We start from the raw sequence: 14,788 nt of genomic DNA on the forward strand, positions 1-14,788 counted from the left end.
CTGCAGCAGATGCCGGTGATGGTCTGTGCTGAAACGCTTGCTGCTTCCTCGTTCCTGCTCCTGTAGCCTGCCTAAAGGGAGGGAGGGGAAGGACTTTGCCTTACGTGTGTATACTTGGTCCTCGCTCGCTTTCACTCACTCACTAACGCATAGAGAAGCGTGAAGAAAAAGTACCCCCACAATCAACAATAAGAAAAGGGGAGGGAAGTAAACGTGACAGCGACTGCGGCGCGACACACAACAAAAAAAAGCGAGGCGTGAGTGTTCTCCCGCACATACGTGCATCCATACGAAGAACCTCAAAAAAAAAAAAACGGTATGTGGCAAACAAAAACAGGAGGAAACAAAAGCAAAAAAGAAAAAAAAGAGGAAGGAAACCGTGTCTGATGGAGGTGCGAAGCAGAGCTTAAGAGAAGTAACGGGTAAAAGGGAGCGGTGCGGATGCAGTGCAGCAGTAAAAATTGAACAAATGAAAAATCGCAACAAAGCCAGCCGCAACAGAATGCAACAAAAAAAAAATGGAAGTAAGACAAGGGAGAGAGGGGAGAAGTGAGACATGGGCGTCAAAGCCAGCTGCAAACGGGCAAAAGCAAAAGGGCAGCATCTGCATCCACCCGTCCCCCCTCCATCTTTCCCCCGTCGTTTTGTTTCACATCAGTGGAGAAAAAGGCATGGAAGCAGAAGCATAAATACATCGTACGACACGTGGAGATACCACAAGTGACGGATGTGCCTGTACAGACAAACACACCAACGCAAGAGGGAAAAAAAACACACACGCACGCAAAAACGCTTCCGAATTGTCTCATTCCTCACGCCAAGCAAGAGAGGGGGAAAAAACAAAGAGCACACAACACTGCAAATCCAAGCCTTCAACCGACCATCAAAACTATCTAATTATATAAATAAATAAATAAAAAATTGATAGGGTGTGTGTGTTTTTTTTTTTTTGATAAAGCCAGATAATAAAACCAAAAGCACGCGAGTCCCTAGTGCTGCCGCCACGCGATGGGGATCGGAAAGGAGACCAAGTTGGCCACAGCGTTCTCCGCCACCTATGAAAAGAAAAGGGGAGGAGGAGAGAATCATACGAATCCAAATTCATAAACGTGCCGAAGGCAAACCTCCAGCTTATCGCGCAAGACGGAGACGGAGGAGTACGGTTGTAGCAGCAGTGAGATGGGCGAGCAGGTGTGGGCGGTTGGGACCGCGTCGGGGTCGTCGCCGCATGTCACCTGTACCTTTTCGGGTAGCGGAATCCGCCGCTGGCCGCTGCAAAAAAGCAGAAACTGTGAACGTTGCTTCGGTGTCCAGCCACGCAGAACCTCCTTCAGCATGTGACGGAGTTCCTCAGATAGCAGGGAGAGGTTTAGCGAGGAGATGGCGTCCTCCGCCGTGGTGCAGGAGTTGCCACACACGCGCTGCTGTAAATCGTCCCAGCGGATAAGCTGCAGCGAGTTGACCGGTATGACAAACGTAATACCAGACAACATGGCAAGTAATAACTCGTCATACTGATGCAGCAATGCCCGTTCGGCCTCCCTGCGGCGCTGCGCTGCGGTGACGTTCTCCTCGTTATTGTCGGCTGGAGCAATCGTTGTCAGGTCCACCGAGCTCCGCCCAGGCGTCTTGACAGGGTATACGCGGGCGGAGCACATCATCCCCAGCGTGTCTGTCACGCTCTCATCCTGCCACGCAATGCCAGGGATAGAGTTAAAAAAATCGTCGTTCAGCAGAAATGCATCATCATTAAGTGCCCCACGCACGGTGTCATCAATTTCGGCGTAGTAGTCCTCAATAGTGGGCGTGTCAAAGGTGAGAAACTTCCACGTCAGACGCGGAAAGGTGAGAGAAAACATGAGGTACCCGCTCATCGTCGCGTTGCCGAGCAATTTTCCGAGCCACGTAAAAAACTCGACAAACAAGAGACGATGCTCAGGGTTCTCTCGGTAAAATTCCATGTTTGGAACCACACTCACTATCGTTGTGTGGCCCGTCAAGCGAAAGAAGGGCAGCATGGGGTCCACGCGACGGCCGCCGTCCTCCTCGCGGTAGTTCAACTCATCGCACATCATGGTGACCACAGAGCGTGTCACGCCGCCCGCGTCATCAGCCACCTCCCCAGCCAGGCTGACCACAAACATAATGGTGTCCAGGTAAATGTCCGCCTCCTTCGTCTGTCGAAACAGCTGCCCTGTGATCGATCCCTCGAAGCGTGTCATAAAGTCCAGGCTCTCACTGCTCTGCGCCATCGCCTTGGCACGGTTAAGATCAATCATCACCTCACGCTGGTGCCGCAGGCTGCTGCGAATCAAACGACGTTCTATTTGTCGCTCTACGATGGCCCAACGTGCACTGAAAAACAACAGTTGACGCGTCTTTTGGTAACTGCGCATTAGGTAGGGTGAATTCCGCAAAATGTCGTGGCTCTTCGCCACACTTATCGCCAAAAAGTTGATGGAGCGCAGGTGTTGAAGGTAGGGCCGCAACCACTCCAGTGAGTTGCCTGCCACCTCCGCAGCGAGGAGCGGGTACTGCACCATCAACGCCTGTGCCTGATCAAACCACGCGCTTGTCTCCAGCAACGCGTCCAGTGTGAAGCCGCAGTTGACAATGTCGTTACCAAGATTACATAGCTGCACGTAGAACTCGTACGATTGCGGCTTAACGTGGCTCTTCCGTCGTGCCATTTCGTTAGAAAATGGACTGAATTCTTCGTACCCGTCCGGCTTAAACTGAGTATGCCCAAGCCGCACCACAACCCCAAATGGGTCTACGGAGGCGCTGACAAACGGGTAAATCGCCTCCCCCTTGCCCTGTGTCGAGACAGTGACCCACATCAGCTGCTCACCATTCACGCTCCAGCACATCATCATCGCATCAAGATCAAGTAGCGCGCCGATAACGTCACTGCCAACAATAGGGCGTGGGGTGGGAATCGCCTGCTCACCTGTTAGCACGCGCAGTCGGTCCTGGCAATTAAAACCCCATGAATGTATGTCACTGCCGACATGTTGGCCACCACTAAGCACCTCATGCTGCATCGTCCCCCACCCCATGACGATCGTCTTGCTTCGATCATTGCCAATGTTTGCTGGAATCACCAACTCATAGTAGTAGCGACCGCCCTTGCTGGCAAGCACCCCAACACTACCCCGCACTTGTCCCACAATAAGCTCCCCACCATCGCCCATACGTGTGTCCGGCAGTTCCACAAGATAGGGAAAGATGTCGGGCGATGGTTCGTCAAAAATGGCGGGAAGCCGTTCACATCGTTCCATCCGTTCCACAGCTTTTATCAGCCAACTTGTGGAAATCACATTTGTCCCGGTGCAAACATCCACGCCCCGAAGCGAGGCATGCACCATCAGTCGTTGCTGCTCCGCCACAATGGGTGTGATAGCCACCACGTCGCGGAGTGGACTGGCATTCAGTCGCCTCCCAGAGAACGCTTCAATTAACTTGTTAAGCGCAGCGTAACAAACCTCCCGCACCGCACGATCACCGTTGCACCGCATCACATTCACGCAAAGAGCATAAAGCAGGTAGTGACGCTGGTTTTGTAGAGTGACGTGACTGTTCATCAGCACCCTTGTAACAGAGGAAAGAGATCGTATCACCTGCCCACTGCTCGTCCCGGCAAGCAAAACGTGTAAGGAAGAGAAAAAAATACCTCGTGCCGCCTCATGCGGAACCCTCTCAAGTCCAGCCAACCAACCGTCATCCACCACGCGGAGGCGGCGCAAGACGTCCTTGTTTGAGAGCTGATGCGGAGCAATTTCCGGGCCCCAACGGCAAACAATGCGACTACAAAAGAAGAGAATAGCAGGAACCACCGCACGGAAGCTTTCAGCTCCTTCCTGCTGCTGCTGTGTCGATGCGGGGCTCAAGGTGTTGATTTCATTCGTACGAATCTGCACGAGCGGCGGAACATAGCGTGAAAGGTCATTCGCAGTTGGTGACGCCGCCGCTGCTGCCTGCTGCATCCCTTCCAGCGAATACGCATCGTTGCGCAGTCCTGCGTACATAGTGACGATGTCACCAAGAATAATCTTCCAATCCATCGTGTCACCAGCACCCACAAGTGTGGCCTCTATTAAGCCCGTGTACTTCTCATCCGGCAACCATCTGGATTCCCGCTGGCAGTGCCCACAGTAAGCATGGCAATCAAAATCATTAAACGTGGTGTACTCCCGGCTACCCCCGCAGCCCTCACAATAGGCGAGCTTCTTTTCCGCCCTGGAGTCCGTGTCTGAGGCTCCCATGTGCTGATGACCGCAGGTTGTGCAGATAGCATTATTCTTCGAATTAAAGGCGTAGCCGCACAAGACGCACGTCCATGTCGCACCTGAGCGGGCAGTTGTGCACATGGCACAACGGGTGGAATCCGCCAAATTAATGAAAGTGCATAATTCACAGGTCCACTCCTCATCCAACTGGGCGCGGACGGTGGAGTTATTGGCCTCTTTGTACACACAACTTCCCCGCATAAAGTGATTTGAGACCAGCTTTGCCTTAAACGTAAAGAGACCTCGCGCCTCCTCACCCTTGCCCTCCATTTCCCCACGTGGACCCACGCGAATCGTCACGCAAAACTGAGTTCCTGGCAACGACCATCTGCATACAAAACCTGTAAACGGTGATGGTACTCCCAAACGCTGCAGCACGCAGTGTTGTGTAAAGCAGAGACTGTAGGGAACTGTATGACCTTCAGAGGTGCAGTCGCTCCATTTTGCATCACAGGTTGGGCATCGTAGACATATTTCAGGCACCACGTCGCCATCTGTATCGCTGTGTTTCGTGGCCTCGCCGCCTTCAAGGAGGAGATCGTCATGGGAGCTGCTGTCGCGGGGGAGCGGAATCCAAAGCGCATCGTCATCGGGAAGCAGCAGCAACTCGTTCCAAGCCTCCAGCACAATGTACTGCTCCTCCGAAGCAATGGTGTCCGGCACTCCCAGAATACGTATGAATTGGACCAGCAATGCTCGAAGCGCTCCAACGTCGCATTCAAGAAGAGACACCATTTCCACCTCTGATAGCAGTCGCAACGCGCAGAGAAACACCTTGGTTGGTTGAATATGCACACCCTCACACCCTTCCGCGTTTGTGGTAAAACTGATGGAGTTAAAGACAATGCGCAGCAGGTCCTCCACCACCACGGTGACGGGCAAATCATTGCTAATGACAGCATTGTAGTTAGGCTCCAACGCTACTGACAGAACCGTCATGCTTTTTGTGCCTCCCTCCAGAACCACTTCCGCCTTTGAGCCTATCTGCCGCACAAGGTGTACCACACGTGACCCCTTTAACTCACTGCGTGGAGGGCTTCGGTACCAAAAGCTCATCTCGTCTCCGTCAGCTCCAAGGACTTGCAACGGCACCACGTCATTGGCCCTAAGCATCTGATTTAGTCTCGGCACAAGCTCCGTCCCCCAGTGATACAGCATGGCACGCATAGTAAAGCGGGCGCGGATGCCAATCTCGCGAGGAGGATACATCCAAAGGGCCGTGGCGTCTTTGTTAAAGAGCTCAACGAATGGAAAAAGCACCTTCACCATGGGTGGAATATTCGTGTAAAGTGTCCCTAGTGACAGCCCATTCCGTTCAAACGAAATGCAACGCAGCTTTGTATGCACAATCACAGTGATGACGTCACCCGATCCAAATACGATGTTTTCCTCATTTGACATCCAATGCTTCGCGTGCCGTGGCAACTCCGCCCGCGCCGAGGAAGAGGAGATGTCGGTAAAGTAATCCGTAATGGTGTACGTGTGAGAGATGTTTTGCCATTCGCCAGGGTGACCTGACAGGGTCGCCGCCGAGCTCATGGGGTAGGGACACGCGAGGCCGACGTAGTAGAAGCGACCAAGAGTGTCAAAGGCAAAACCGCGTTGCAGTCGAACGGAAAAGGCAACCACGTCGCCCAGGGAGCCGTCTAATGGGATGCCCTGCGAGGCAAAGGAGGTGGTGTTCCGCTTTGCACGCGAGGTACTGCTGGGGGCCGACCCCCACTTGATGCGCCGGCCGCCGGAACAGACGGTGAGTTCCGCAGCAGCACTTTTCGAGGTAAAGACCGGCTGGTACGTCAGTGTCGTCACACATCGTGAGAGGAAGCGGCAACAGTCCCATAACTGCAGCGGATTGTAGGTGTCACGCGCAAACACACGGTGCGGCTCACAGAGCAACGAACATACAATCGTCAATGCCGCACACCTCTCCCGCTCGCCAACGTCCTCGCAGCAAACTACTTTTGACAGCGTTGACAGCATTTCCACAGGGGACGACACGCAGCGAATGACGGTGCGTGTCATGGTAATATAATCCATTAGAAAACGGTGGTAGACAAATGACGCCGCATTCCGCTTAACACGCTCCGTTGCATCATTGATCTGCGATAAGGGTGGAAGACGCGCGATGGAATCGACAAGGTTTTCTATGTTCTGCCTCAGAGGGTTACAGCAGCCATCCACAAATCCTCGCCAGACTTCCTCCGTGGGTATCACGTGGAGTCGATTAGCTGACGCCACTGATGAGATTGCCCGCACCGAGGCGCATGCCGTTCCTCTTTGACGACGGAATTGCGCCACGCGTCTCGCGCACAGCGAGATAAGATAAAAGAAAACATTCGTCGCAAACACAGAGATGCTGTGCCGTGTGGGCAGCGCATTAAGCACCGCGTCATAGTTGCTGCAAGTCATCGCCGGGGCTGCCAAAGACATCTCCTTCTGTGAGGGGAAACACACACGCAGACTGCAATTGCGCAGGTTGGAGACTCCCGTAACGCCTGCAAGTAGAAACATTTGCTGTCGCGGCGCCGGAAACTCAGCGATACGGACGCCGTTCACAAGCACACGGAACACTCGTGTGGAGGTCTTTGGCACGAAGGAAAAAGCAAAGGCAAGCGTGTCACCCTGAAAAAGTGGTATCAATAAGAGCTTAGAGCCGTTATGGTACAATGTTCCATCGTGTGGAGAAAAATAGAAGCCATTGGAGTCCTCCTTCATGCTGTTTGCCGTCAGCCCACTCTGCTGTTTCGTTGCTAAAGCCACAATGAGGTCGCGCGGCGGTGCACTCGCCAGCTGCACCGTCGCAACACAGAGCATTAACGGGGATACGAGGGAACTCTTCACCAGCGGCCTCGATGACGACGACGACAGCGACAGCGACGACGACAGCGACGAGGACGAGGTAGAAAAGAGGCACGACGGTGGCACCTGCAGCCCTGGCGTGTACAACGGGGTAGAGGTCGAACAGACTCGTTCCCGTCCCGTCGGCACCCATACGCCAAGCCCACGCTCGATGGCCCCCGTCATTGTTATTCCAATAGAAGGCTGATCCACGTCACTCCCGCGTCCTGCGTAACTACTCACGCCGCCGCCAATTACGCTGTTGCCTTCGTGGTCCGCCGTTGGGTCGTTAACAAGGGACTGGAGCGCCTCCAGCATGCTCCCCTCTTCCATCTCGCTCACCTTAAACGAGGCAGAGCGCGTAAAGTCGGTGAAGTTCGGCAGCAGCCCCTCCAGCTGACTGGCAATTTTGCACCAGACAAATTCAATGTCGCGCGCATCCAGCGGGGAGGCGAGTAGCGAAAGTGTGATGAGGGCAAAAGGGCCAAAGTCGTCAGTGTCCAACAAAAATCGGTGCGGTCCGTGCCTCTCTCGCTTCCCCTCCGGCAGCGACATCACACGGTGCAGCGCTGTGAATACAGTCGTCAGTAGCTGATGCACCACCTCACGAATCTTCTCCTCCAAGGACTCCCCGCAACCTCGAAAACGCCACAAGTAATGGGTCCCCTCACACGTCATAAAATCACGTAGTAACGAGGCCATGTGAAACATGCCCTTTGGCACAAAATTCTCCTTTGCCCGTAGCAGAAGCGAGAGTGCAAGAACGCACAGCTCAGCCCGCATGCGCTGAGTCGACAAAATGTTCCGTAACTCACTTACTGAAATGTTCGATGTTAGAAGAGCGATGGTCCCCTCCACAATTTGCGGCATGGACAAGTGGCACAGTGCGACGTGTTGAAGAACAAACGTGGCCATTTCCGTCGCGCCTGGATTTTTCCCCAGCAAACTACTCGCAAGACCCACACGTTTTACAGCATCCTTCCACACATGTGACTCCCACGACGCCGTCTCGGACTCGTGATAGGCAAGAAACATGCCAATCAGACTTAGCGCCGCCCGCACAGCTCGGGCATCACTCTGACGACATGGCACACGCCTTCGCAAGGTTGCCTCGTCCAGGACCAAAATATCCTTCACAAACGTCGGTAAAGCACCTGCCCGCGGCTGTGAAAGCAGGCCGTTACAAAACAATATCAAGGATTCCTCCCGCATGCAACCGTCAGCTGTTGAAAACGCGTTTCTCAGCCTCTGCAAAACAGTCTCCGCCACAATCATCTGGGTGCCACTCAAGGTGTTCCAAATCTCAACCACCCATCGTCCATCCACCTCCAAGCTTGTTTCTACGCGAAACTCTGCCTGTAAACAAGGCTGTGTAGAACCCTCCGGATTCCGCTTGTACCGCACCACGGCGTCGCAACCACCAAGGAGTTCGTGGACCTCACCCTCACGTGGTTCAAACCACACAGTTTTTATCAGTAGATTGCCGTCATTTTCAGCCTCTTCCGCCTTCACCTCTTCCTCTTCGCCGACTGCATCCAAAGCAGCAGCAGCAGCAGTAGCAGTCGAGGCAGCGACAGAGGCTCGTGGAACCAGCAAAAGCTGTACTCCCTCACAAGAGGAGGCCCGACGAACAAATACACTCACCTTGCGGGCCAGAGGGGCCATTAGAAACACATCTGTAACCATTGTTGACGCAATGGCGTTTTTGCCGTGATCCACCCTGTACGATCGCTCCTGGACCATTTGTTCCCCCCTAAGCACCCTCCAATTCGTCAGTGGTGACGGCAGCAGTAGATGGGAGTGTGAAGAGCTTTCGTTTGTCTCATCCTCACCTTCTTCTTCTTCGTCCCCGTCCTTATCCTCCACCGCCTTCTCAACCACCCGCTCCCCCAAGGAAAGAACATATCGCGTGACAAAGGTAGCGTTGGACAGGCACTCGCTACCAAGGCCACATCCACGGGATGGGAGGCGCACTGTGGCAAGCAAATTGCCCACCGTCACCACATCGGTACCATTGAATTTTGTGCAGCGGACAATGTTGAGTATAGGCACCAAAAGGCCAAAGCCAAAGATGCCCGCCTCCCCAGTGGTGTCCAGCACAGTATTCCAACGATCCAACACTTCTCGCAAAATGAAAAGAAATACCTGAGCACTGCGTCTGTCACTTTGAACATGTACAGATACATGGGCAGCGGTTGAGACGAGTTGCTTTTGACAATCGCTATGAACCACAAACGTCATATCCACCATCGCCCGCACCCGCTCCACCAACCACGTATCACCCTCCTGACCACTAAAGTATGGAAGTACCCACTCCATGGGTACCGCCCTGCGTTTATCGGTGCAGCTACGAGCCTTACCAGAAGCACCCTCCTCACTGTGGACGGAAAAATCCAATGATTCTCGATGTGCCTTCGCATTTTTTGCCTCAATGCTCCCGTGTGACTGCCTCTCTCCTCTTGGCGAGTTCTGCAGCGCCAAAAGGGAGACAAGCGGCGACACGGACTCTGCCGACTGCCCGGACGGAACAACCGCACTCGTAGCCCAAATGGAATGCAGCGACTTTCGAAAAAGCGCCATACGCAACGTGTGACACGACAGTTGGCCCCACCACGGTTGCATCCGAAAAAAGTGAATGGTTTCCTTAGCAGTGGTGCCTATGGTGTGGGCGAGTTGTACATCGTCTGCGTCTGTCTGGGAGATGACTAGCGCCTCTGCGGCTTTGCCAATATTTTTGCCCTCATTGGAGCACAGCAGTGGCCATGCCAATTGGCAAAGGCGGTCCAGTGGCACACTCATGATGTCGCCAATGGGGCAATCCATCTCCTCTACGGCGGTGAACTTGTGGCGATGGTGGCTCTGCTGCGGGCGCCCAGCCACCTCTGGAGCTGCCTGCTCTACAAGCATATGTGGCACACAAATCTCGGACGAAATTGAGGCGCAGCCACCACCCACAAGGGAATCAGCACGCACAAGACAACCTTCCTTTTTCGTTCGCTACGCGGAAGCACACCTGCTTCTGTGCCGGCCGCGCTTGCTCTTTGTTTTCGCCCTCTTCTGCTGACTTTTTCAGCCCACACCCCTCTCCGTGTATTGTAGTCGCCTTGTATTCTTTTTCCTCTTCACCGCCCTTCGCACCCGTCTACGCCCCACCCTTCAGTCCGCAGCAAGTGAGGCTCCTGTGCGCCGGTGGAACGAATGAATAACTTGGTCCCTCGGTGGGGGAACGCCCAAAAGGCAAAAACAAAAAAATTTCCAAAAAAAAAAAGAAGTTGACTTCAGTCAACAAACACTGCCGCACTATTTCCGTGTAAATATGATCTTTCTTCCCTCTGGAATTATTTTTTGCTCCGATTGCGTTGACTTGCGTCGGTTTGATGAGCTCCTTTCCTCTACCTTCGATTAGTCGTCCCTTGCGTGACCTGACGCCCTCCAGCGGGACGCACAATGAGCGTGTGAAAGAGAAAAAAAAAAGAGAAAATAAGAGAGTCAGAAGAGCGACGCCCACATAAATTCCGCACAGGATCCCTGGGGGGGAGGGGGGGAAAGCAGCAATACAAAAAGTGAGAAAAAGTCAGTAATAAAACAAAGCCAAAGACAAGACATGGGGGAAGGGTTGATGCAGGCAAAGAGGACGCATAAACGCCTCCATGCGTCTGAAAAACCATCGGCGCCGCAAGCACAAATAATAATAATAATACGGCGTGCACTAAAAACGCATCCTGCTCATCCTCCTCCTACACAAGAGCAGCATCCAACAGCGGCAACGTCATACTCATTCGTCTTGTGTAGGCCCCTTCCCGGGGGAGTGGGGGTGGAGTGAGGAGTTTGGCTCACGCTGATCCTTCGCCCAGCAAAGAAAGCTGATGAAGCGCCTTATTGCCGGTAAGCAAGGCGGTGCATCCGTAGCTTACCGCCTTCCTCGGGTGCTCAGTTTCCCACGTTTTAAGATCATCATACTCCGCGACACAACCTCCCCCGATAGTAAAGACAATTGCCTGCGAAAAGTGTGTTTCTGTCAAGTCCACTGGCTTCTTGGTCCGTGGGTCGTACCCAACGACCGTCTCCAACAGCTTTGCGCGTAGCGTGTTGCCCCCACCCATTGTTCGGGCAGTGGTACCACCCCTGGGCGACATCGCTGGATCTTGCAAAAGTGCATCTACAAGTTTTGTGAGCGGCAACTCCGACTTGGCGTTAGCGCCAAGCGTATTGGCGATGTTTTTGGCCAACGTCTGCGCCAGACCCCAAGCAAAGCCTTGCGCGGCACCCAACTCCGTGTTTGTAGGGCCTGCCTCATTCAGTGACCAATTGCGTAGGTGTTTAATGTAGGCTAGCGCAGGAAAGGGTGTTTCCTCAAAGACAGACGCACATCGCTGCAGCACCGCCTCATACTCCCCCTCTGTGTCTAGCAAGTAGGCAATAAGGTAGAGTCGCTGGCGGTCCTCCAGCGTTCCCAAACGGGTCAAGAGTAGTTTCTCAAACTCCTCCTTGTCAAAACCCTCGCGTTTAATTATTCCTAATTCCACACCGTGAAACCGGTCAAGGTGACTTTTGCGAATGTACTGCAGAAAGCTGTAGGCCATTTTGGTGTGAGCGTCCAACATCCGCTTCTTCTCCCCAAGTTTGGGAGCATTTGCCAACAACTTTGACATGGCGTTGGCGTCAGTATCATCCTCTCCGCCACATGTGGTCTCTGAAAGAGCGGCGTACTCCTCACGGTACCGCCGCAAGGCTGCCTCAATGTTTCCTCCAACCGCACTGAAGTCCAGAATGGCATTGGCTTCGTAAAACTCATCTCTGTCCGGGTCAATCTCAAACGCAGACTCCTTCCCATCCTCCTCACGCACGGTAACCTTGTTTAGATGCATGTCCCCCACTTCCACCAACAACCCACGGTAAGAAAAGGGGTGATGCAGCACGGTCGCAAGATCACTAGAGCGATCTACGATAAGCAGCAGCGGTCGACCAAGCACAGTGGAGGCCGCTGGTACCAGGGTGCGTTCGTTTATATGATCATTAAGACAAATGGAGAGCCGCCGTGCAACTTCCTCGGCTGCCCCCGTTTTACCATGTGCAATAACGGGAAGGACCTGTTGAGACAGCAGAATGTGGGAGATACCTAGTACCATAGCATTTAAATGCGCCTCCACCTCCGCATCCTTCGCGTGACGACTGTTTAAGGTCACCATAGAATCTTCCTGCATCAACACAAAAAGGTCATCCTCCAAAGCAACGTAGTTGAGTGTGCGGTCAAAAACGTGAATGTGTTGAATGTTCTGAAGTTTTCCATGAGTAAGGCCCTCCGCAAGCATCTCAAGCCCACCTCGTGACACCTGCGAGCTGAAGTTGACGTACATCCACTCATACAGCTCATTTACCGCATCAGCGGCAATGGCGCGAATGTTCTCGTTGGTTGGGGAGCAAAAGTAAATAGCAGGGGCGCCGGGTACGGGATCGCGTTTGGAGTTGATGTGCATGTGCAGCGTAATGCCCAGCTCTCGCAGGTCCCCAACCCTCAGCAGAGGGGCAATAACGTCACGCCCAATATCGTCGTAGATGAGGAGACGCCATGCCGTGATACCTGGGGTTTCCCCTCCACTAGACTGCGAGGACGCCTGCGGTGCCCCTGTCGGCGTCAGCGGAACAGCGGAGGAGATCATCGCCCGTACGACCTCCTTTTGCCGCTGGCGCAAGAAATGCTTCTTCTGCCCCAACATTTATATATCGCTTCCTGCTGAAGTCTCCCCGCCTCCCTCAGTTTCCTCCCTGTTGTTTCCTCGCTCCTGCCGCCCTCGCGTTGCCCTGCACCTTCTCTCTCTCTCTATCTCTCTCTTTTTGTTTCCTCCTTTATTACCCTAGTAAAAGAAAACAAGAACAACAACAACGGAAAGGAAAAGGGCACAGGGATTCTGCTGCAGCAGCTCCTTCTCCTCCACTGGAATAAAAAAAAAAAAAAAAGGTGACATCGAAAATTCGAAGAGAAAATCAAAACGCACAACATACAAACCTCCCTCTCCCCGCACCACCCGCCTCGTTGCGATATCCTTCACGGGCAGTTGAAGAAGGCCGTACCCACTCCACAGTCCTCGCTCTGTCGTTATCCCCGTTGCTCGCCATCAGTAAAGGCATTACCATTGGGGTCCCGAGGGAACGCAATCTCCCAGTACACTGAGGGTGTACACCCATCCTGAGCAGCCTCGCCGGCCCTTGCATATCTCGCGGCGTCCGCCGCATAATCAAGCTGGCGTCGGTTGTAGCTGCGCACACAACCACGTGGTTTCTCCTCACACTCAACTGCACCTACGTGTGTGGCAGGTAGCGCGATGTTTGAGGAAAGACACGGTATGGCTGCCAGGATGTCCGTGGCGGTAATAACGTCTTCACCACCCGCGCTATTATTGTGCACCTCCATGCACCTTCGGCGACGACAAGACTCTTCTGCTATGCACGCTTGACGTGAGCGCTTGGCTGCAGTGATAGGAAAAAACTCCTCCAACTCACGTCGCGTAGGTGATGGCGTGGCACAACTCCTCCCTTCATCCTCATCCTCCCGTGGAGACCCCACGGGGGAACTGCTCTGTGAGAGCTCCTCAGAAGCAGTCAAAAGGGAACGCTCCGCCTGCGCCATTGAATCGGAGTCATGCAGCGCCACTAACGGCAGTGCAGATGGCGCGTCCACCCACTCCTCCTCCTGGCCCTTCTTCTCCCGCCTGTTTTCGCCCTCAGGCTGTGGTGCAGCCAACGGAGACGCATGCAAGCAGGAAGGAAGTTCCCCGCGCAAAAGGCGCGCCGTCAAGCTTTCCAGCAGCTCAGCACGGGCATTGCTAGCAACTTCCTCATCCCGCAGTGCTCGCACCTGCGCCGCATGACGCTGTAGAATGCGGACGACGGTGGACACAATTTCGCTATTCACCTCGGCCAGAAGCTCCATCCCACACGCCCACACACTTGGCCCACGCAAAGCCAACGCCCACAATTAAAATGTCGCGAGAGAAGGTAAAGAAAAAAAAACAGCGCAGGGACATGATGAGATATGCATTCGTGTCACGGTTAGAAAGAAACATCCAACCTGGCGCGCAACCTTTCGCCATAAGAAGAGCAGGCAAAAGTCGTGGCACCTCTAACTGATAAACAAACAACACTCAAAAAACTAAGGGCTGTTCAAAAATAATAATAAATAGTAAAGGAAGGAACTGAAATGTCGCTTAAAGCTTCACAGCATAGACACGCCGGGGGTACTTGCGAGCCATGCGCAGCTGGTGCCGCGTCTTCCGGTTCTTCTCATTGTCCTTCAGCGCAAGACGGCGGCGGCGGGTCAGCTTCGCGCGAAGCGCCTTGGGCTTGCTCGAGCGCAGCTTCTTCTCCGAGTAGAACTTGCGGAGGTTATCACGCTCGTTCTGGTTCAGAACGGTGAGGATGCGGGCAATGCTCTTGCGGATCAGACGAATGCGGCCGAGACGGGTGCCAGCGCTGTTGAGCTGCTGCGCTACGCGGAGCTGCGAGAGCTCCTTCTTGAACTCCATAAGCTGCTTCATCAGGTCATCCTTGCTCTTCTCGCGCAGATCACGGATCTTAATGTGGTGCGACATCGCTGAGGCACCAATCGCAATACCGAGGCAGGACAAAAAAAAGGAAAAACAAAAACAAAAAAACAGGGAACA

At 53.7% G+C, this 14,788-nt stretch overlaps 4 protein-coding genes across 4 annotated transcripts, besides 5 other annotated features; all 4 read right to left on the bottom strand.

Moving 5' to 3' along the window:
* The first annotated feature begins 325 nt into the window (after positions 1-325).
* Positions 326-366: a sequence feature (A-rich).
* A 528-nt stretch (positions 367-894) lies between these two features.
* Positions 895-922: a microsatellite.
* Positions 923-1,085: 163 nt separating this feature from the next.
* On the bottom strand, positions 1,086-10,034 carry TraAM80_00365 (uncharacterized protein; the record flags this gene model as incomplete). The annotated part of the gene is made up of 1 exon (XM_029377447.1): positions 1,086-10,034. The coding sequence occupies one exon, from the start codon at positions 10,032-10,034 to the stop codon at positions 1,086-1,088; it is 8,949 nt and encodes a 2,982-aa protein (XP_029242707.1).
* Positions 10,035-10,960: 926 nt separating this feature from the next.
* TraAM80_00366 (putative sec1 family transport protein) lies at positions 10,961-12,844 on the bottom strand (the record flags this gene model as incomplete). Its single annotated transcript, XM_029377448.1, has 1 exon — positions 10,961-12,844. The coding sequence occupies one exon, from the start codon at positions 12,842-12,844 to the stop codon at positions 10,961-10,963; it is 1,884 nt and encodes a 627-aa protein (XP_029242708.1).
* A 93-nt stretch (positions 12,845-12,937) lies between these two features.
* Positions 12,938-12,960: a microsatellite.
* A 106-nt stretch (positions 12,961-13,066) lies between these two features.
* Positions 13,067-13,085: a microsatellite.
* Positions 13,086-13,224: 139 nt separating this feature from the next.
* Positions 13,225-14,058, bottom strand: TraAM80_00367 (uncharacterized protein; the record flags this gene model as incomplete). Its single annotated transcript, XM_029377449.1, has 1 exon — positions 13,225-14,058. The coding sequence occupies one exon, from the start codon at positions 14,056-14,058 to the stop codon at positions 13,225-13,227; it is 834 nt and encodes a 277-aa protein (XP_029242709.1).
* Positions 14,059-14,332: 274 nt separating this feature from the next.
* Positions 14,333-14,716, bottom strand: TraAM80_00368 (60S ribosomal protein L35; the record flags this gene model as incomplete). Its single annotated transcript, XM_029377450.1, has 1 exon — positions 14,333-14,716. One exon carries the CDS (start codon positions 14,714-14,716, stop codon positions 14,333-14,335), a length of 384 nt encoding a protein of 127 aa, XP_029242710.1.
* Positions 14,717-14,750: 34 nt separating this feature from the next.
* Positions 14,751-14,779: a sequence feature (A-rich).
* Positions 14,780-14,788: the final 9 nt, after the last annotated feature.

Source organism: Trypanosoma rangeli (genome assembly GCF_003719475.1).
Source record: "Trypanosoma rangeli strain AM80 chromosome Unknown Tra_15.4_contig_00006, whole genome shotgun sequence".
Classification (NCBI taxonomy): Eukaryota; Euglenozoa; class Kinetoplastea; order Trypanosomatida; family Trypanosomatidae; genus Trypanosoma; species Trypanosoma rangeli.